This window comes from Hydractinia symbiolongicarpus, chromosome 14 (assembly GCF_029227915.1).
Source record: "Hydractinia symbiolongicarpus strain clone_291-10 chromosome 14, HSymV2.1, whole genome shotgun sequence".
NCBI classification, from domain to species: Eukaryota; Metazoa; Cnidaria; class Hydrozoa; order Anthoathecata; family Hydractiniidae; genus Hydractinia; species Hydractinia symbiolongicarpus.
The window spans coordinates 11,029,379-11,051,200 of NC_079888.1; the positions used below are offsets into that span (position 1 = coordinate 11,029,379).

Consider the following 21,822-nt stretch of genomic DNA (forward strand, 5'->3'; position numbering starts at 1 on the left):
AGGTTTATTTTATGAAATAACAAAATTTGGGAAAGTATAGCCAGAAGTAATATTTGCTTGAAGCAGGAAGACCTAAAGTCTCCAGATTAAGACTTAAGCGTAAACTGTTTCACACGGAGGACACTTAGTGTAATGTGTTACAAATCCAGTGGAGCGCTTATAGCATTAAAGGTATAATATATTTTTCATAAATCAACATCCACAGAAGTTATGATGAAGATAAAGCCTATTGTTACTTCTGCAAAGCAAGTACAGTTGTTTAGCATTTTTCATTTTGCATAAAAAGTTCCTGTGGATATTCAAAAATTAATTGTGAGTGGCACCAGGCTGAGCAATTAGTACAAGTAAACGTGTTGCAGATACAGGTGGACAAAAAATAACTTTCTAACCACTTTGTATTTATACGGCATAAAATTTAGATTATGTATTTGGCACTGTGTTTTAGAAGCACATTCCCACTTCTCTGAGCTGGATAAGGTGTTTGGACCTGTACCACATTTTATCCGTTTGAATTATTTTGAATTCTGAGAATCACTTTGAATGTTTTCTGTACATATGGCTTGTCAAAATTGATATGCCAAAAACAGTTTATCGGCCTCTCCAAAAATGGCTAAACTCAAGAACTCAGAAACTATGATAGTAGTAAAAAAAATTTTTGGGTTCATTTCATCAAACAGGTCTAAAAACATGTAATACTAAGTTTCAAGTCATTATTTCAATTTTTACTTTTACTGAAGTAATAGGACTTTTACTTAGTATAGTTTTAGCATAGTTTTTCATACCGCTGACACCAAAATGGCTGCAGGGACTAATCGGTTTGAAATTAACTATATTTTAATAACAACCTTTTTTTCTTTATGTGTTTTAATTTTACTGCAAAAGCTGTTGCATAGATTATGTATTAACATTAGGATAAGGATGAAAAAGTTACTGTGCGACATGGGTTTTAAACCTTAAAAATTTCCAGCAAGAGGGTGCCGATAAGCCGCAAACGCCCGCATATATACGGGCGAGTTCGGGCGACTTTTTGAATAAAATTGGCGTTTGCCCCCCGAAACCACCCGCACTTTCCCGAAATCGCCCGGAACATTCCCGAAATACAATTCCTTGTAACAAACCATGCGGACGATATTTGGGAAGAAGGCGCTTGAAGAGAAAGGAGTTAATATAGTTTATATATAAGTTATTTATAAAGTAAACTTTATCAAAAACCATCAAAACAGTTCTTTTAAGAACTTCGCTACCACATAGTAAGTTTATTTTAAAGGGGAAGTTCGGTCAAAAAAAATAAATTTATTTTATTTTATAATTCCATGTATTTATACTTATAAAAACAAAAAAACTTTACTTCATTAAACTTGGAGTTTCGGAAATGTCTCTAATGTTGACACAAACTTCTTGAAAATGCCCCGTTTTTGAAAAAGCGCGTCAGAAAAAAAAAAGCTGGGTTCGAACTCAAGTATCTTATATATTAATTCCCTTGCGTGAGTAAAAATGTGAGTCCACGACACGGAAATCACGGGTCACTTTCCTATGACGTGGCCGTACGCTAAAATTCAACTAAAAAAATTAGGGATGTACTGCTTAGAAATCGCACATAAGGTGTAAATATATAACCCGCTGCTAATAACGATATAAATATATATACCCTTATGCCAAAAAACTCTAGCATATATATATAGGTATCGCTACATATGAAACGGTATTAGATATTCACAAAGCATACGGACTGTTAAATGAAGTTCCTAGCATAAAACGGAAATTGTGTTTACGAAAAAGATGGCTGTTCTTTTTGAGTATTCTCTACTCTTTCATTCAAAATAAATCTTTAAAAAAACATTTGAAGAAGAGCATGGTTTTATAAATTAATCATAGCAAGGTTCTGTAAATTAATCATAGCAAGGTTCTGTAAGGTTTTTTCATGTTTTATTTTCAGTTTTGATTATATTATTGTTGCCAGACATGTTTTATAGCTAGCATCATAAAAAGCCAACCACCACCAACAACTAGCTAGCTAGCTAGGAATATATATATATATATATATATATATATATATATATATATATATATATATATATATATATATATATATATATATATATATATATATATATATATATATATATATATATATATATATATATATATATATATATATATATATATATATATATATATATATATATATATATATATATATATATATATATATATATATATATATATATATATATATATATATATATATATATATATATATATATATATATATATATATATATATATATATATATATATATATATATATATATATATATATATATATATATATATATATATATATATATATATATATATATATATATATATATATGTAGCCATGTTCTTTATACCTAGCTAAGTCTCCAGTTTATATTTAAGTGACTAGCTATTAGCTGCTGTAGCTAGCTAATGCTAGCTTTAAACTAAAGATTCCCAGTATATATATATTCCCGCAAAACACATCAAACGTTATTAACCCTGAAAATTTTAAACATTTTCCTGGGTTTTTTTTATTTTGCGAAGTTCTTTTCCTCCAAATATTCTGAAGATAAAGTTCAGAAATTACTTATTTTTAAAATGTAAATTTAATTTGTTTCAAATTGTGGGCAAAAACCTTAATCAGCATGCTAAAAGAACTGACTTTTCTTAATTTAGAATTACTAAACACAACCATTTTCTTACAATTAGTGTAAACTTTTGTGTGTATGGTTCCGTGCTTAGCTCTCGTTGAGGTCGGCCGTATCTAAAACGCTCCGGTCTTGGCGCTCTAAGTCGAAGAAAGAAAAAAGAAGACTAAAGCTTGAAGAGCTCCTGCTTTGACAGCTAAGTCCTTTTTGATTTATTATATATTGTACTGCCTTTTTTTACTTCATTTATATCTTTTCATTTCTTTAATTTGTTGTTTTGTAAGTTTTTAAATTATTGTTTTTGTTAATAAATTGTTTTTATCCCAGTCAGTTTTTTATCCATCTATCATCTAATATGGTAGCTTTGCTGTGTTGTGGGTTCCTGCTGCTCCTTCTGTGTAACATCGTAAGGAAATGGGCTTGCCTTAGATCCTTCAAACATAGTTTTGGAAGAGCACATAACCGTAGAATGATCTCTCTACGACTTAAAAATAACTTTACTCAGGTAGGAAACCCCACATTTACGCTAAAACTGATTTTTGTGTTCGTTGTATTTTTGAGCAATACAAAACCTTCGTTCAAAAGTAGCTCACCCAACAACAACGAAATGAGTCGACTAGATAGGAGTTTCTTTTCTATCTCTTCACTTGATGCCTGCAATAGAGTTTCTGAAAGCCAGCTCACTCTCCAATTAAAATTAATGGCTTTATCAAAACTTAAGCCAAGCAGGCACAAGTATTTCTATTTTTTAATCCTCTTGTCAGGGGACATCTGCCTCAACCCAGGTCCTGTTAAGTATCCCTGTTCTTCATGCTTAAAACCTGTGGCAAAAACACACAAAGCACTTTCTTGTGACAAGTGTGGATTATGGGCTCATAAAAAATGTGAGCGTATTTCTGATAAAAAATATCAACAATTTATGAAGACTCCTGAAGATAAACTGTTTTTCGTTTGCAGTCCCTGTCTTTCTTGTAATTTGCCCTTTGCTAATGAGGAGTCATTTGGTGACGAAATCCCGGACAACATCAATATTACTATTGATGAAAACTTTGATTTTGAGGCAATCAGAAATGGGAAGGGCTTAAAAATGGCCCATCTCAACATTAATGGTCTGTCATCCAAACTAGACTATGTTAAACTTCTGCTACATCAAACAAAACTTGATGTATTCTCCATCTGTGAAACCAAAATTGATGACACCATCACTGACAATGACGTTAAAATTGATGGCTATGTTTGTTATAGGAATGATCGGAATAGACGAGGTGGGGGTGTTCTAATTTTTGTTAATGAAAACTTGGATAGCCACCTTTTGAAACACCTTTACTTCTAAAATGTTGAATCACTATGGGTGAAAGTGTGCCTGAAAAAAACTAAACCTATTTACGTGTGTGGGGTTTACAGGCCACCTGGAGGTAGTGATTTGCAGAGTACCGAAAACCTGTGTACTCATTTTAAACAGTGTTTTAACAAGCTCCCAAAAGAAAAAGAAATTTTTATCTTGGGAGATTTTAACTGTAACATGCTTTCAAAATATGCTCTTTCCTCCAAAATAAAGGAATTATGCTCCACTCTTTTCCTAAAACAACATATTACGGAGCCAACTCGTGTTACTGAAAATAGTAGCACTCTTATAGACTTGATACTTTCTAACAGTTCTTGTATTTCTAAAACTGGTGTCATGGATTTAGGCATCAGTGATCACAATTTAGTTTATGTGATCAGAAAATTCAAAAGGCCAAAATTTGAACCTAAAACATGCAAGGTTCGTAGCTACAAGAACTTCAGTAAAGAGGCTTTTCTGAAGGACCTCAGGAATTTAGACTGGTCATATTTTAATAATTATGATGACCTTGATGAAGCATGTGAGAAACTGAATAAAAATGTTAAAACAGTGGCTGACAAACATGCCCCTTTCAAAACACATAGATTTTCTGGCCGTGTTGAGGCATGGGTCACTGATGAATTAATAATAGCCATCAAAGAAAGAGACTTCTTGAAACGGAAAGCATCAAAAACAAAATCCATCATAGACTGGGAAGCTTTCAAACAAAAAAGGAACCAGGTAATAGGTCTCAAAAATCGACTCAAAAACGAGTACTATAATGACGTTTTGCAGGACTTTCAAAAACGGCCAAAACAACTTTGGAAAACCCTAAAAAAACTGGTTCCTGATAAGTCAGGCAATACTACCTCCATAAAACGAGTAGTCCAAAACGATGGTACAGAAACTTCTCACCCAAAAGAAATTTCCAACACATTCAATTCATTTTTTGTCAGTGTTGGTGCCAAACTAGCCTCTAAATTTTCTTCTGACACTACTAATGTTAATCCACCTGTTAGCGGACACGATTTTCGGTGGGCTCTTATTGAGACCAAAAGTGTCGAAAAAATAATTAGTTCACTAAAACTTAATAAAGCTACAGGCTTGGACGGAATTGGTTCACGACTGCTAAAAGCAGGTTCGTCAGTTTTAAGTATTTATTTATCAAGTCTTTTCAACAAATCTTTATTTACTGGTTATGTACCTAAATGTTGGAAGACTAAAAGGGTCTCGCCTATTTTTAAAAGTGGCAATAAAACAGATCCTACTAATTATCGGCCTATCTCCATTTTGCCAATTCCTATGAAAATTTTTGAAAAGTTAGTGCATGAGCAAATGTCTCATTTTATTTCTGAGCACAACTTCCTGAATGACAGACAGTCCGGATTTCGAAAACTCTTTTCCACAGAAACTGCAGTAGTCGATGTCTCTGATTTTATTCTTACTGAGCTCGACCAACATAACTTTGTTTGTGCTGTGCTCATTGACCTTAAAAAAGCTTTTGACACTGTTGATCATAAAATTTTGTTAAAAAAACTATGGTGTTTTGGCATCAGAGATGCTGCCTTTGACTGGTTCGAGTCCTACTTAACGGGCCGAATGCAGCTGACTCTTATAAACGACACAGGATCAGATCTGCTTCATGAAGACGCTTTTGGGGTGCCGCAGGGATCTGTGTTGGGGCCCCTGCTCTTTCTTTTGTATATTGATGACTTAAAATCTGTCATCAATTCAAACTACCACCATCTATATGCAGATGATACAATAATTATTTCGTCTCATAAAAACTTGGATACCCTTGTCTCCCAGGTCGAGTTAGAACTTTCGCAAGTCGACCTCTGGCTGAATAATAACAAAATGACTATTAATACGGACAAAACTGAAACAATCTTTTTCGGCAACCACAGCCAGTTAAAAAAAGTTGAGAACAAAACTATCAACTATATGGGTATTCCTTTGAAGAGGAGCGAAAAAGTTAAATATCTTGGGGTAACATTTGATCAAAAAATGCAATGGGAAAAGCACATTAATGACATAAATAGAAAAATACTAATTAAATATTCTAAAATTAGAACCATTGCATCCTGTTTAACACCTCACACAAAAAACCTTTTAATTAATGCACTTGTCATGCCATATTTCCACTACTGCTCCTCGGCATGGGCTTGTGCCACCCAAGGTAGATTGGGAAAACTAGAAAAACGATTAAAATGTGTCCGTACCTTTCTTGGGAAAGAGAGGGAATATTCAATGAATAATTTACTCATCAAAAACGATGCCATATTAGTTTTCAAAGCCATGAATCACATTGCTCCTGATTACATGCGCTCAAAATTCCTTTTGACAAAAAACTGTCATAATCATCAAACAAGAGGAGCTTCAAAAAACAGGTTCACACTTCCCTTGGTCAACACGGAATTTGGCAAAAAAGCCTTCCCATTTAGAGCTGCAAAAGTGTGGAATAATCTTCCAGACCAAGTGACCTGTGATGGAAGTCTGCTTTCGTTTAAGACTTCCATCTCGAATGTATTTGGCAAATTCTAATGGAGATCACTTTTTAACTTTTTAATTTTTGTTTTTTATTCTTTTTCTTTTCAATTTTCACAGATTATAAATGTTACTATGTTTGATTGAGCTGAGGCAGTCTAAGGTTTATCATTTTTTGTTTCTTTTTTGTTCTAGTGGCCCCCAGTGGAAACAATCCACTAACTATAGGTTTTTGTGATTTTCTGGGCTAGCCACTTTAAATATTTATTATTATTATTATTATTATTATTATTATTATTATTATTTAATACACCAAAAGAGCTACTTTGTTGATTTCAATTTTATACTCTTTGTAAGCTATTTTTTTCTTCTTTTTGACATTTCTGTTTTACCACTCAATTTTTACATTTTATAAGTTATTTGGAACAGAATGGTATGAAATAGACCAAAATACCTGATCTTAGTTGTTTTTAATTTACAGGCTGTGTCTGTGAAACTTTAAGGGGAACATTTGGTGGAAGACAATGGCATGACATATACTGATAGAACTGATTTTTGTTGTGTTAGATGTTATATCTGAACCTTTTTGACATTTTATGTTAATTTTGCGAGGAAGGACCATATATATATACACAGGAGAAGAATTCAATTTTACACCTTGCAAGCTTTGTTTTTCTATATTTTGTATAAATTCTTACTGGGGAGGACTCCGTGCAATATATCGAAATGTCTGATCCTTCTCGATTTAAATTTGATGTGTTCTAAATCGTATATAGTTTTGGAAATTTTGTGTAAGATTTAATGGGTAAGGGCTAGATGCAATATGTCAAAAAAACTTTTTTTGTTGAATCAGAAGCACTCCCTACAACCATTCTTTTTTTTACAGTTTGTGAAGCTTTTGTGAGGAAAGAGTGTATGCAATATTATCGAAATGACTGATTTTTGTTGCAAACTGTTTTTCTTTGGCATTTTGGATTAAAATATTGTTTTAGAGGGCATATGCAGTAGATATATGTACTGAAATAGTTAAATTTTGCAAACTTTGATTTTGTCGTTACCTCTCATTTTTTACATTTTGATTAAACTTTTGTGGGAGACCGTCGGTATGTGAAGGACCAAAATAAGAGATTTTAGTATTATTTAGAATTTGTATTTTGTGTTGCAAAATTGGTGCAAAAATTGACATAAAATGAACTTATATACAGATTGATTGCTGTTGTTTAACATGACTCATTATGACTTATATATATATTTTATGAAAATTTGTGACAGAATACTATGTGAGATTTGAAATTTTGTTTACTTTATTGATGGTAAAACAGCATGCAAATTGCTAAAAGGACTTTATTAATTTTAGGTTTAAACACCGTTATTTTGTTGGCATTTTGTCTAAAGTTTGGTGAGGAGGGACTGTATGCAATATATCAAATAATGTTTTATTGCATTATAATTTGTCCTTGCAAATCCCTTTTTTTACACCTTAGATAAAAAATTCTGTCAGAGGCACAATTTATTGTTTATTTTTCACATTGTGTGTCAACCTATGGCAGGGTTTGCAATAAACTAACTGATTTTAACATATACAATGAGAGAGATTTGTGTTTGACATTGATCAGCTTTTTTGTATATATGTGGCGTTTTAAGTGATTTAAATTTTATGGGTGAGATGTATGTTGAAATGCTTTTGGAAACTTCTTTCCGAATAATTTTCGCATTTGTCAGATGGTCAGAGCAAGTAATTTTAGTAGATTTAGATTTTAAATGTCACATAAATACTGCAGTTGTTGAAAACTTTTAATTTTTTTGGTCATTTATATAATAATGCAGATGTAAGATGCGCACTGCTGTATTGTTTGTTTTTTGATGGACATATATCTGCTACATAAATTAAATGGAATACAGTGGATTCTTCCACGGGAAACAGCTAGTGACGTTTTATAGTTCAAAACATTGCATCGCGTGAAAGAGTCACAACACAGGCTACACAATTTGCTAGAAGAATCTACTTCTTTCCTGCTATATTTCTTTTCAAATCTGTAACAAATTACTTCTTTGAAAATACAGTGTTAGTTTTGTAAGCAATGGATCAAATTCGAAGCGATTCAAGTTCTAACGAAGATGAAAACGATGACATACCTGATTTATCCACTCTCAGACCCTTCAATTTTGAACCAGAATTTTCTTTGGAAGAACTGAATAAATTAGGAACGTGTAGTTCCGAGAGTGATGAGGAAGAAGATGAAGTTTCAAGGATCGGCAATAATAACTGGTGCCAATGCGGTGGTCACTGTAGAGCGATGGAGTCGTATAGTGAAAGCTTGTGTTGCAGGGATACAAATGAAATTCCTGACAATCATTTTGAAGGTAAAATAAACAAAAAATTTAGCCAAGCATAATTTTCTTTTTCGTGTTTAAAACCATAACAAAACTCTACATATTCCCTTTAAATATTGGTCTTCGCGTTGATAAAAAAAAATATGCCTACGAACACGACAACTGACGCAAAACTTCTTTCAAAATATTTTGCCTAACATGAGTTTTTTCTCAAAAACATTTAACTCTCCTTCGCATATATTTTATTCGTTATCATTCGCTACTGCCAAAACAATCTCACAAAAAAAACACAACGGTGGTTGTTTTATTTTATTCAGCTTTACAAATCGAATGAGAACGTGCGCTCAAAAATCAAAACTTGAGACGGGGGTCATTTTTTAAGATTTTCTTTTTAGGAAAACAATGTATAACTGAAGCCGAAACTTTTGGGATGGTTTGTCTATGTAAACCAGTACTAACCACTGCACTGTCTGCTCTAAATAATTTAAGGGGCGATGCAATGCACACGGATAATTGGTACGTTTTTTTATTGCATCTTATTTTAAGGGTTAAGGGCAAGAAAGGACTTGGGAACAAACTTGTGTCATATCACAATTTCTTCTTAGTTCACTACGTTTTGCCGGTTATAAACAGTACACGTGGTGGATACATAACAGATTGGGAAAAGGTGTGCGAAAAATTATACCGTCGTGTGCTTTATGGGCAATTCGTAATAAATATCCATCTGGAAATGGTATTTATATCCCATTCACGGAGAGCAAATCCGACGACAAACGACTGTATGAAAACACGGATTCCGATTCTGAATAAAAGAACCAACTTCAACCTTAGAGCTAAAGAGGGGATTGAATACTAATAAAAAAAAAATTATTACAATGTAAACCTTGTTTTCATATTTTCAATGGCTTCTTTTTATCTGGTTTCTCTCTTGTCGCTATATAATTTGGAACATCGGCGACTTTGGGAGCTGCGTACCCTTCTTTAGTTGTAACCAAATACTTAACTTCACTTACAATATCCTCTACGTACGACCTTTGCTTTTCCGTGTAAACTTTTTTGACAACCCAGGAGTCTGTTATCCTCGAGTATTGTTGCTTATAGCGATGCTCTCCAGACGATGTTTGTGCGTGGGAGGAGCCAGCTCCGGCATTAAAGTCAAGAACGGCGAGTTGTGACCTGGCAATCATTCCTGCGAAGCTAAAGTGTAACCTCTTTGGGCAATATTTGTTGTAGAGTGAGTGGTAAACTTCCAAATTTCCTGTGTGTTTGAACTCGACGAAGTACTTCAAATCACGCAACAAAGACTTAGCCCGAACTACAGATTCAAGGGCTTTGTAAGCAGGCGTTCCTTCCATCAACCATTTTTTTGATCGCTGTTCTAATTTAGAGAGTTTAGAGTGTTCACATTTGTGATATATTTTGTTGCTTTTCCATTTGTGTTTGTTCTTTACATGACACAACAAACTCAGCCATTTCTCTCGTAGCTCTACCACGTTACCATTACAAGAGGCGCAACACCACCAGAAATGATTTATGACAGCTTTTACCCAAGGAAGTAAATCCTTAGCAGTTGTTTTCTTGGCACATTTGACCAACTTTCTTTTAATGTTTTTCCCCATATGCCATACGTCAAAATGGTGCTTAATATCCTTCCGTTCTTCTCGCATGTACTTCCGGATTTGAACGTGCCTGTCAGTTGCAATGCCTTCAATTGACAGTTGATTTTCTAACAAACGATTAAGAACAACAATCAATCCTTGTTTTTCCATACGCGACGAATTCCCAATTTGGCCGACATGAACTACATGAAAGTCAACTATTTCATTTGATTTTGAATTAAGTAACGTGTAAGTTCCGTACTTTGCACTGTAACCTGGTGAATCACACCTCCCATCGCCTGCTAAGTCTAGTGCCTCATTGCTTTCTAGGTAAGACTGAAATCGCAATTCTCGATGAGTGGAAAATATTTTGTGAATCGCTTGGAATATGTACTTTTTTTTGTATTTCGTAAAAGGTGGTTTTGGACAAAAAATGTATTTTTGCGATTTGCATCATTTCTTTAACGCGTTGGTATGTGTTACCGGAAATTAAAATGGCTGAGGAAAGCAATAGCCTGATATTGGCAGAAACAGCAAGAGTTTATAAATATTGAAATATATTCACAATTGTCTCACTTTATTGTAGTTAATCCCTGTTAATTTTAGTGCTTTTATCTATCTAAAATAAGATGTGTAAGATGGAGAGTTGATTCTTATAAAAAATGTTCTTAGGAGATTTTCTTATAGCTTAGCGTTTCTTTTTGTCAATTTTATTAATAACTAGATAAATCGGAAGACAATTTTCGGCGATTTTTGTACCCGCTTACAGCACCCCCCAGGACCCCAGCTGCTAAATTCAAGACTAATTCAAATTATTTTGACTAAGTCTTGAAAAAGTCTGGATCCGCCCCTGGTGTTTTTTAACTTTATCTTTCAGGGTGGGTATATTCCTCTCATAAATAAACCAATCCAGGTAACTAAACAAAACTCTACAGTAATTGATCACATCATAACAAATGCATTTTGCGACAAAGAACTATATTCGGGTATTATCAAAACAGACATCTCTGATCATTTTCCCATCTTTACACGTCCAATACAAACTTTGATAAACAGTCAAACCATGTAAAAATAAAAACGCGACAAATAAATGAAAATACAATAACATTATGTAAGTATTTATTGGCTAAGGTAAAATGGGACGACGTGGTAAAAGGGAAGGATGCAAATGACGCATATGATAGCTTTCTGAAAATTTTTTTGGAAAGTTATGATGCGGCATTTCCAGAAGAAATTAAGTTTATTAAGACCAAAATATTCTTAAATCCCTGCATGACTAGGGGCCTCCAAAAATCTTCCCGAAGAAAACAAAACTATATGAAAAAAATTTAAAAAAGAAAACCTACAGGAATGAAACACTGTATAAAAATTATAAAAACCTTTTTGAATTAATAAAAAAGCGTGCTAAGAATTTTTATTTCAATGAACAAATTAATAAATACAAACATAATGCAAGAAAAACCGACCCTGGCGTCGAAAATAGGTCACAGTGCAAAATCCTTTAGATCGTATTTGTCATATTATGATAATGAAATAGAGAAAAAGAGCTAAGTAAGGAGGAACTAGAAGCAGCATTTCATTCTTTGCAAGTCAACAAAAGTCCTGGCTTTGATCAAATCAGCAGCAATGTCTTAAAGAACTGTTTCAATGAACTAAAATCTCCACTACTGCAGATATTTAATTCATGTCTAATTACAGGCATTGTTCCTAAAAAGTTAAAAATAGCTAGAGTTGTCCAAGTCTTTAAAGCGAGGGGATGTTTATAAAATATCTGACTACAGACCAATTTCAATACTCCCCTGCTTCTCGAAGATTTTAGAGAGAATCATTGTTTATTCTTTCTTGAACAATAACAATATTTTGTATAATAAGCAATTTGGATTTCAAGCAGGTCATTCAACTGATCACTCAATCGTTCAGTTGAGTCAAGAGATAATTCAAGCCTTTGATAAGGGTCTTTATTGATCTCAGCAAGGCATTCGATATAATCAACCATGAGATTCTATTAGAAAAACTAAAATATTATGGCATAAAAATACATATCTCGCATGGTTTAAGAACTACCTCTTCGAAAAAAAAACAAGAAAACCTGTCGGTTTGAACACACAATCCAATCCTAATAAATCAATTAGAACATGGTTAAAATCTGCCTATGCAAGAAAGTGGGACGGCTTAAACACTCACAACTGCCAGAAGGCTATTCTGACTTTCTGTCAGTTGAAACAAGAAGGTTTTCAACTATCTACGCTTTTGTGGAAATGTTCTGTTATAAGGGGTAGCAACAGTACTTGCATATAGAGGGTGATGTAGATTAAAAAAACACTGCATATAAAGAACTTTTACTATAAAAAAATATCAGTAATATTTTTTATTTATTTTCTTTTAATAAATTGTTTTCAAAAACCATGAATAACAAAAGAATACACAATTAACTATATATATATAAGTATATAAAAGTATTGTTTTTATTATATATATATAAGTATATATATAATAAAAACAAAGATATATACAACACTGGGTATGCGAAAAATTGATTCCTGTAAAACCCAATAGACAAGTCCTGTTTGTACCATTAGCACATCATATTACTGCAATTTTAAGTAACAAATTTGCGAATGAGAAAAAAATATCACTTATAAAATACAAGGAATTTATAAAAAGTAGCAGCTTGGATGTGATTCTCAAAAATCTTCACAAACATATCAGAATAGCAGTAACATCAGGAAAAAAAGTACATGTACTTCGGACTTCAATCCTCAAAAATTGTGTTATTTAAAGGTAGGTTTCCTTACGACTGCATTTTCCGCTTGAGCGGAAAAATCTCGCGAGCTTTTTTCTCTCGTGTTTGACGTGAATGGAAATTAATTTCCCTCTCAAGAGAAAACGTGCTCATTCAGATTCAGATCCGTAAACAGAAGATATGTGTTATTACAAAATTTAAAATTAATTACAAATTTATTTATGTGGCACCGTGTAAAAAGAAGCAGAACTCGAAAACATAAACATAAAAGAATCTGGATAAGGAGACTTTTCCAGGAAAGATTTATTCTTATTTGATAGTGAATATTTCTTTAAATCGTTTCGAATGACACCAGTAAGATTTGAACAGCTATTATTATTATTATTATTATTATTATTATTATTATTATTATTATTATTATTATTATTATTATTATTATTATTATTATTATTATTATTATTATTATTATTATTATTATTATTATTATTATTATTATTATTATTATTATTATTATTATTATTATTATTATTATTATTATTATTATTATTATTACTCTCTTGGATAGCCCCTGTCATTGACAAGTCATCTAAAATCAGGGATGTTACAAGTCCTAGCGAGCGTTTATGCATTACATTGCGGTATTTAACTACAGGAGATGCTCAGATTACAATTAGAATTAGCTATAGAGTCAGCCCTCCAACTGTCAGTCGCATTATACGCAAAACGTGCTAAGCAATATGGAATCAATTGCAGAGTCATGGATTTTTAGATGTTCCTGACACAGAAAGCAAGTGGAAAGAGATAGCGAACGAGCTCAAAGACCGATGGAACTTTCCACATTGTTTAGGGGAAATAGATGGCAAACATGTAGTAATGCAAGCACCAGCCCGAAGTGGTTCAGACTACTTTAATTACAAAAAAACACATAGCATAATGTTGCTTGCTGTGTGCAACGCACGTTACGAATTTACGTTGATAGACATTGGTGATGCTGGGCGATGGAGGTGTGTATAAAAACAGCAAACTTGGCCAGGCTATAGAAACAAACTCAAATAATAGACCAACCCCAGCTAAAATAAAAGATACAGGAAATAAGCTATATCCATATGTTTTTGTGGCTGTTGATGCCTTTCAATTAAAACCACATATGCTAAAACCATTCGCTCGTCTGGACTCTTGCATTAAAAAGAAAATATTTAACTACCGTTTATCAAGGGCCAGAGGAATAATTGAAAATTGTTTTAGCATATCAGCAGCAAGGTTTCGCATTTTTAGACGTCCCCTTATTGCACAGGTTGAAACTGCGAATTTAATAACAAAAGCAGTAGTTGCTCTACACAACTTTTTAATGAAAAGCCAAGAAAACCATGGTGAGTACAGGTACTGTCCACCAGGATTTGTCGATACTGAGAATGGCGCGGCCTCACAGCTTGGAGACTGGAGGAATGAAACCAATGGATATACCTGACGAAGCCCTTGTTAGGAGCTACCTCACTTCATGCGGCTTTATCATGCTCACGCTTCTTCTCGAACTTTGAAATTCATAATGGCTGCATAATTGGCGTCACAAGGACCAAAGAATTATAGGATGCCTCACGGTGATATATTCTACTGACTAATTCGTGTTTAAAATGCCTTGTTGATATGTTTCAAAGTACTTGTTAGTTCAACTTAGTTACACTTGTTAGTTAAAATATTCAAAATTTACGAAATTTATGACTGGTTCGTTTACTTACTTGGCGCAAACTGCAAATGAAGATTGGAACGGAACGGCATCAGGAGGTACATTCATGCTCCATGATGTGCTACAAAGCAAAATGTAATTATAGATCCATATCAACCCTGGTTTTCAATTATTAATCCAGAAACTCTTACTTTGTATCAGTTGCAACATTTTCCTGCGTGAATGAAGTATTGACTTCTGCATCTTGTAAGCTAAATTAAGTATTAAAAATAATTATACAAATAACACTTCATGGAAATATTGTAAGTTTCTAGTGGCTCACTATCTCTTTCTTGGACTGCTTTGCAAATGCCTGCTGTGCTGTTGTTAGTAAAACCGTTTAATAACGCTGGAAAGATTTGGGATGCCGAGTACATCAGAAAGGGCCTGGATTTTATCCTCCAAGTCAGGTATAATTTCATTGACGCCTAAAGCGATAATTACACTGCTATTATTGTCACGTAATGTATGCTTATAAATCAGATGAAAATGCGTTAATACCTACATCACCCAGTATCTTTAAATTTTGGCTTTGCCTCAATTTTTTTTGCTTCGTTTCAGTCTAAAATTAAATTGAAGCAGTTGTTATATTCCGAATAACATAACACATTTAAACACAATAAAAATTACACAAATATGTTGTCTTAAATTGCGTATCGTAATTACGCTGACAGCAGGGTTCCGTTTGCGTTTCTACATGGGCGAATTTACTGTTTCCCAAACTACCGGGTTCACATAAATCAGAATCAAAATGGATTCCTTCTGCCTCGACATCATTCGCATCGGTCGGTTCAAGTAAATTTTTCATCATCTTAAAAGATTTACTGCACTTATTTGACGATTTTCAATCTTCAACTTTACACTTTTTCGTTTTGGTGCTGTCTCACAATGTGCAAATAACGTTGGTATTGCATCTTTTACGTTGATAATGTCTTGTAGTAACAAGACGAAATATCCGTTAAAATAAAATAAAAAAGATGTCATCATCAATTAAACTTCTCGTACTTATTTTTATTGTGAAGTCGTATGCCCGAATTAATATATTTTTCTTTTAATGGTTTCTTTCGATTAAGATTAACTTGTTATAACGTCGGAGGCAACCTCTAATTACGTGATTTACGTCTTAATTCTGTGATGCGTTTTTTTTTCCAATGTGAGATACGCTAGGCTCTACATAATACATACTAAATAATATAAAAGCTCCTACGCAGCTTATTTCTCTTCGATTTGAAAAATCTCAACAACATAACAAATGCAAAACTTTGGACTTCTTTGGCGATAAATTTGTGATGTAACCAATGATGTTGTTGTCTATAATAAAGTGAAACCTTGTGTTTACAATTATATTTGATTGATGTCAAGACTTTTGGGGTGAAGAATCATCTGAAATGACAAATTTCAAGATGATCGTATCATCATAATGAAGATACAAAATCATTAGCAACACTGGTAAAAACTTTAGAAATAGAATAAAATGGAATAAAAAATAGAATCAAAGTCTGCAGAATGAATTTCGAAATACACCTAATTTAGCTAATAGCTAGTTATAAGTTCCTTATAATTGATGCAATCAATATGTTTTAAGCTCCAAAATGATATTAAATCAATGTAAAACCATAGTTGAAAGACTAAGATAAGGACTAAATACATACATTAAAATCCACGACAAGTAACCAGTAATAATAATAATAATAATAATAATAATAATAATAATAATAATAATAATAATAATAATAATAATAATAATAATAATAATAATAATAATAATAATAATAATAATAATAATAATAATAATAATAATAATAATAATAATAATAATAATAATAATAATAATAATAATAATTATAGCGATAAGGTGGAATAATTCGGACCCATTAGTAAAAGGGTGAAATAAGAAAAAGACAAAGTAATTGAGCAAAATGCATCGTTTTTTTGAATTTTTGACATTTCTAACTTTATTTTATGTCATTTGTGTCAGCTGAAAAATGATCCGTGATGAAAATATTTTCGTTTGGTCCGATATGTTCCACCATTTGATATACGCGTGCAACCGCTCTACGGAAGGATTTACACCATTGTTATTGGATATTTTTGTTCATTTATCTTTTTGCAATTTTAACTCAAAGACGATTTTTTTGGTGGTAGGTATATTATTTTAAATTTTTAAGGTAGCCTGAAAAACCCAGCAAACTTCTTGAAGGGTCGTTTGAGAACAACTTGCACTAGAAAACGAAAAATGATTATTAGTATGCTGCAACATAAATCCTGAAATTCCGATCTTCTGTAGAAATTTGAACGTTGGGAGGATGTGAGATGAAATATTTTAGTTATGTACTAATTTTTCACTTAAGTTTTATCAAATGGGGATTAAAATTTGCCCAAAATTTGGAATAAAAAAGTTACATTAGTCCGACATGTTCCACCATTTGATATCCATTGTTTATATACGCCATGTTGTCATTTAAGCGTCTTGTGGAAATGATTGTTTTAGTATGGCGTGCCAACAACTTATGAATTTGTAACTTTGACCCCGCAAAAATTGTAGCAATCATTTACTATGTTGTTCCCGAAGAGAAGATGTGCATGAGATATTACTTTATTTAGTGTATTTGTTTTTGCCGTTTGTTATTGTTAATTTTTATTAGCTATCACATTTTCTGCTTATTGTGATTTTCTAAGAGTAGCTTCTAGTTTGTTTTGACTGAAGAATATATAAATGTCAACTATTATTTTAGATTAGTAGGGGCTAGCAAGGGCTAGCATATTGCTAGCTAGCTAGCTAGCTAGTTATTGTTGTATACATTCGAGAAAAAGTAAGATAGCTATGCATGGTTGATTTGTCGGTAGCATGCAAATTTTTGCACTATAACTAAATGTCTTAAATACTGTGTAGCATATACCATCTTAATTATGTGATTATATTATATTAAAAAAACAGAGGCAAGAATCTAGCAACTTGCTCACCACATATTTTTATGGTTTTTATTATAAGCAATCCTCTAAAAGAACTTCAAAAAATGCAGGTGAACAAGGTAGATAAATTTTTTGTCTTAATAATTTTCACCAACCTGTCTAGTTTCATACTTAGTAATACCCAATATCACTCAAAAATTTGTCTATTGTCTACTCTGTAATGTGCTCAAGTGAAAAAAAAATGGCAATATGTTATCCTGACATAAGGCTCAGAATATCATGTCTAGCCATCCAGTGTTGCCAGTGGAAAGAGAAAGTGAAATCACATAATTAGGATGTTCACGTAATATGAACGGTATAAGCTCACTCTTTATTTATGCCAGTTTATGGCCTTTGGGAAGTTGGTGTTGATACTATGTAGAATGCAAACATTTCATTTAAGTGACGTGTTTGGTGAATCAGTTACATAAAGATGAAGAAAAAAGTTTTTTGACCATAAGTATTTTGCACACAGTTTGTTTGGGCCTTATATGCCTTTTGCCTTTAATATATTTGAATATGTATCTTTGTGAAATTTGGTATTCTGTGTTGTTTATCAACCTCCTTTTAACAGCTAAAATTAGGGTCTTAGGAAATATGATAATAGTGAAATTTTTTTTGGGTCCATTTTATCATGCTGGTGTAGGAACACAGCATGCCAATTTTAAATTCATTCTTTAAATTTGTCCTATAGTTTTTATTGTTGTCGCAGTAATAAAGCTGTTCAATAATCTCTACACTAAAATCTAGGTAACCACGGTCAAACAGGCACATGTTATAGACTTTGGAAGGTGCAACTACCTACTTGCAATAAAGCACACAGCATCAATGTTGCAGTTTGTTTTATGATTGCAAATATAAATTAAGTAATTTACACATAACCTTTTTGGATTAGTAGCCAAACACAACCCAAGTCAGTTTTATATAAGAGTTTTGGAGCAACACAAAAAGAAAGTATAAAGTTTGGCAGAATGGATTAATTCCAAACTAAACAAAAAACTTTTTTCTGGTCACAACCATGAAGGTTGGTAGTTAAAATATTAAAAGAAATTACTTTAACATTCATATACATGTGGCTAAAAACACTACAACTTAAGGTTTAACTGCCTTAGAAGTGTTTTTTTTACGTAATTCTTAGTGTATTAGAGGGACTAAAAACAAAAATTATTATCAAAGGAAATCAAATTAATGTAATTTGACTGTGTTACCTGACTCTTAAGTCATTACCACGTACAAATATGGGTACTAGAATTTTGTACTAAGTATGTCAAGTTGGACAGCTTTTGGTTTCACAAGCTGATTTCCTTTTTATATTGTATAAAACTACTTAGGGACTGTCTCCACAATTGTTTCCAGGATTCCCTCTAAAAATCAAAAAACCTCAATGACTTTTTGTGAAAACTCTTACATTTTTATCTATTTGTGAAAATTGTAATTGATTTTTGTGGAATATCCATCTTCCGCATCAGCTAATGCAGAAATCAAATCAGGTATCCCATTTGTATCCCTTGTTCAATTCCTTTGGCATTCTTGATTTTACATAAAATGAAATGAGACAAATGAGAAAAGTTTGTATTGGAATTAATTTGTGAAGCCTGTAAGAGTTGTCTGTCTTGTCTGCCTAATACCTAAATTAATAACTTGCATTTGGAAACTTAAAGAATAACACCCTTTATGCAAAGCAGATTTATTTTTAAAAACTAAGAATTAACAACGTATTAACTAAATGTTTAGCACTTAGTTGAAAATAGTATATGTATGATGATAATTGCATTCGTATAGTCATAAATGCAGAAACGTTTGGATAAATAAAGTGTTTCATATAAAATGTCCTTTTATAAGAACCAATGTCGAAACTTGCATGATCTAATAAGCAATACTCTCAAAACAAAGGTTTCAATAAATAATTTTAAGTGATTATCAAGCTGAAATCGGTTAACAACCAAACCAGTTTACAAAAATGGAATACAAATTGAAACTCAATCTTTTATACATTTTTGATTCTGTTTTGACTCCTCTAATTTGAGTAAAGACGTGATCTTCTGTTAATTTGTATATGCCTGTGTAATGGTACAGTTGATGAAAAAGATGTTACTGAAAGTTTATGCTATATAGATCTAAATACTAAAGATAAGGAGTAGTAGTTAGTGATTGTGTTAGTGAGTATTTATTATAAAGTGGAAAAGCCAGGTGTACTTTTTCGCACTGTTTCCCGTCACATTATCTGCTTAGATTCTAGTTGAGAAAAATAACGTTGATATTTTCATGGTGTTTGAAATCATTAGTTTCTTGATATTTTTTTTTAAAAAAAATTTATTCCCTAATTCTACTTAATATTTCTTTTCCCTTTGAATAATTGAGGGTAATCTTATAAAACAGTCAACGTTAATTTTCTTAATATAGGGAGTGTAATAAATTAAAAAAAGATAAAAAAAAAAACTTTTACTTTGTTCTGCGAAAAACATTTTAAGGCCAAAATCGCAAAAATAAGATCTGCAAAATGTTCTCATCTTTAACGCCGTAAGCTAGCCATTGTTAATCTTGTATTTCTTCTTCTCCCAATTGAAGATGTTTTTACCTAGTGTATATATACATTGTTATCCTTGTCATCAAATATATTAAATAAGTGCATCGATTTTTTAGGAAGATGTCTAAAAAATCGAAATTATCTCGTACATCAAGCCATCAAAATTAACTCAACTGCGACTTATAAATATTTCCGCACGGTTGTATAGACCAAAACTTTAACATGGGTAAGAACTTGCACCTAATAAACAAGAAAATAAAGCAAGAAAGTATCGAAAATACGATTATTGGAAGCATCTAGATCCTGCTTAACGAAGGAAGAAGTGTCATTTTACCAATGTTAGATTGTGTTAAAATTTAACTGTTATAAAACAAGAACTGAGATTGACTGATCGAGAACAATTGATGGAAGAGTAGCAGTAATATCGGATCTTTAAATATATAATCACACTGTCCGTCCTTTTGTTTACATAACTTACTAAAATATTGTGAATACATATATATATATATATATATTTGTATGTATTGGGTTTATTATCAGCACACGCTATGAAAGCAGTAAATTAATACTGAACTGTAAATCATTTACCCTAATATTCACTATAAATCCTTACATAGTTATGTAGAGTTTGCATGCACTACTAATATGTATCATTTATTTAACAGTACAAATTGTGTTCTATAAAGAGGTCCGTTTTAAAATTATCATGCAATAGTTCTTTTATGCAAGTAAATAAACTGCTACTTAAGTGTTTTAAGAACCTGTATATAAAAACATTTAGGCTGGATTTTGTCAAGGGTTAAAGATTTGAAAAAGTACCAGCATGGTCTTTTAAATAGATTATGCTTTACTCAGAGAAAAAGTGGTGAAAGAAATTTGAAAAATTTGGCGTGAGATTGCTTTTGGGAACGTTTCTTTAAAATTTTAATTTGTAAGGGGCTGTTCTTATGGGAGATATTTCCTCAGTTAGGGGGGGGGGGGGGGGGATATTTACGCATGATATAATTTTATGACATGGGCAAGAAAACTTTTCTTCGAGTGAGAAAATACCATGTGATAATTTCTATTGTTTATCGTGATAAGAATCTATTGTTTATTTTTGAAAATTATGCCGAATCGACATAAATTTATCTCGCCTACCAAGGAAACTTATGTTCATATGGGAAAATGCATTACCCGCTTACCGAGATCTCGATCATGCGCCCCCGAGATCTTGGTAAGCGGATAAATGTTTTTTCTCATCTGAACGCAACTAAATTTTGTTGATCTCGACTTGATATCATGCTGAAACATTTACACGGTTCCCGAGGAAATATTTCCCATATGAACAGCCCTTAAAATCTACACATACAGGTGGAACAGAAACACGGAGTTACTATGCGCTGTTTCCGACGTTCTGCGATAAGTCGGGAACGAAGTTTCTTTTCAGAAAGGCTCGGTCTTTGGTCGCGTGGAAAGCATCGTA

General features: G+C 32.4%; 3 protein-coding genes across 3 annotated transcripts; 2 read left to right on the forward strand and 1 right to left on the reverse strand.

Moving 5' to 3' along the window:
• The first annotated feature begins 6,966 nt into the window (after nucleotides 1-6,966).
• On the forward strand, nucleotides 6,967-13,517 carry LOC130625322 (uncharacterized). Its single transcript, XM_057440379.1, has 3 exons — nucleotides 6,967-8,844; nucleotides 9,210-9,330; nucleotides 9,420-13,517. The coding sequence occupies exons 1-3, from the start codon at nucleotides 8,562-8,564 to the stop codon at nucleotides 9,622-9,624; spliced, it is 609 nt and encodes a 202-aa protein (XP_057296362.1). The 5' UTR covers nucleotides 6,967-8,561; the 3' UTR covers nucleotides 9,625-13,517.
• On the reverse strand, nucleotides 9,705-10,869 carry LOC130625156 (uncharacterized). The gene is made up of 2 exons (XM_057440225.1): nucleotides 10,807-10,869; nucleotides 9,705-10,748 (listed from the first exon to the last, which is right to left on the reverse strand). The coding sequence occupies exons 1-2, from the start codon at nucleotides 10,867-10,869 to the stop codon at nucleotides 9,705-9,707; spliced, it is 1,107 nt and encodes a 368-aa protein (XP_057296208.1).
• LOC130625157 (uncharacterized) lies at nucleotides 13,501-14,623 on the forward strand. Its single transcript, XM_057440226.1, has 3 exons — nucleotides 13,501-13,509; nucleotides 13,909-14,159; nucleotides 14,215-14,623. The coding sequence occupies exons 1-3, from the start codon at nucleotides 13,501-13,503 to the stop codon at nucleotides 14,621-14,623; spliced, it is 669 nt and encodes a 222-aa protein (XP_057296209.1).
• Nucleotides 14,624-21,822: the final 7,199 nt, after the last annotated feature.

Excerpts from the sequence above, each read along its gene's own strand:
- LOC130625322 (XM_057440379.1), top strand. The coding sequence starts at position 8,562 with ATGGATCAAATTCGAAGCGATTCAAGTTCTAACGAAGATGAAAACGAT. Across the intron at positions 8,845-9,209 it reads TCCTGACAATCATTTTGAAG|GAAAACAATGTATAACTGAA; the intron begins GTAAAATAAACA and ends TTTTCTTTTTAG. Across the intron at positions 9,331-9,419 it reads GCAATGCACACGGATAATTG|TTCACTACGTTTTGCCGGTT; the intron begins GTACGTTTTTTT and ends ATTTCTTCTTAG.
- LOC130625156 (XM_057440225.1), bottom strand. The coding sequence starts at position 10,869 with ATGATGCAAATCGCAAAAATACATTTTTTGTCCAAAACCACCTTTTAC. Across the intron at positions 10,749-10,806 it reads TTTACGAAATACAAAAAAAA|TCTTACCTAGAAAGCAATGA; the intron begins GTACATATTCCA and ends TTGCGATTTCAG.
- LOC130625157 (XM_057440226.1), top strand. Across the intron at positions 14,160-14,214 it reads GGTGATGCTGGGCGATGGAG|ACCAACCCCAGCTAAAATAA; the intron begins GTGTGTATAAAA and ends CTCAAATAATAG.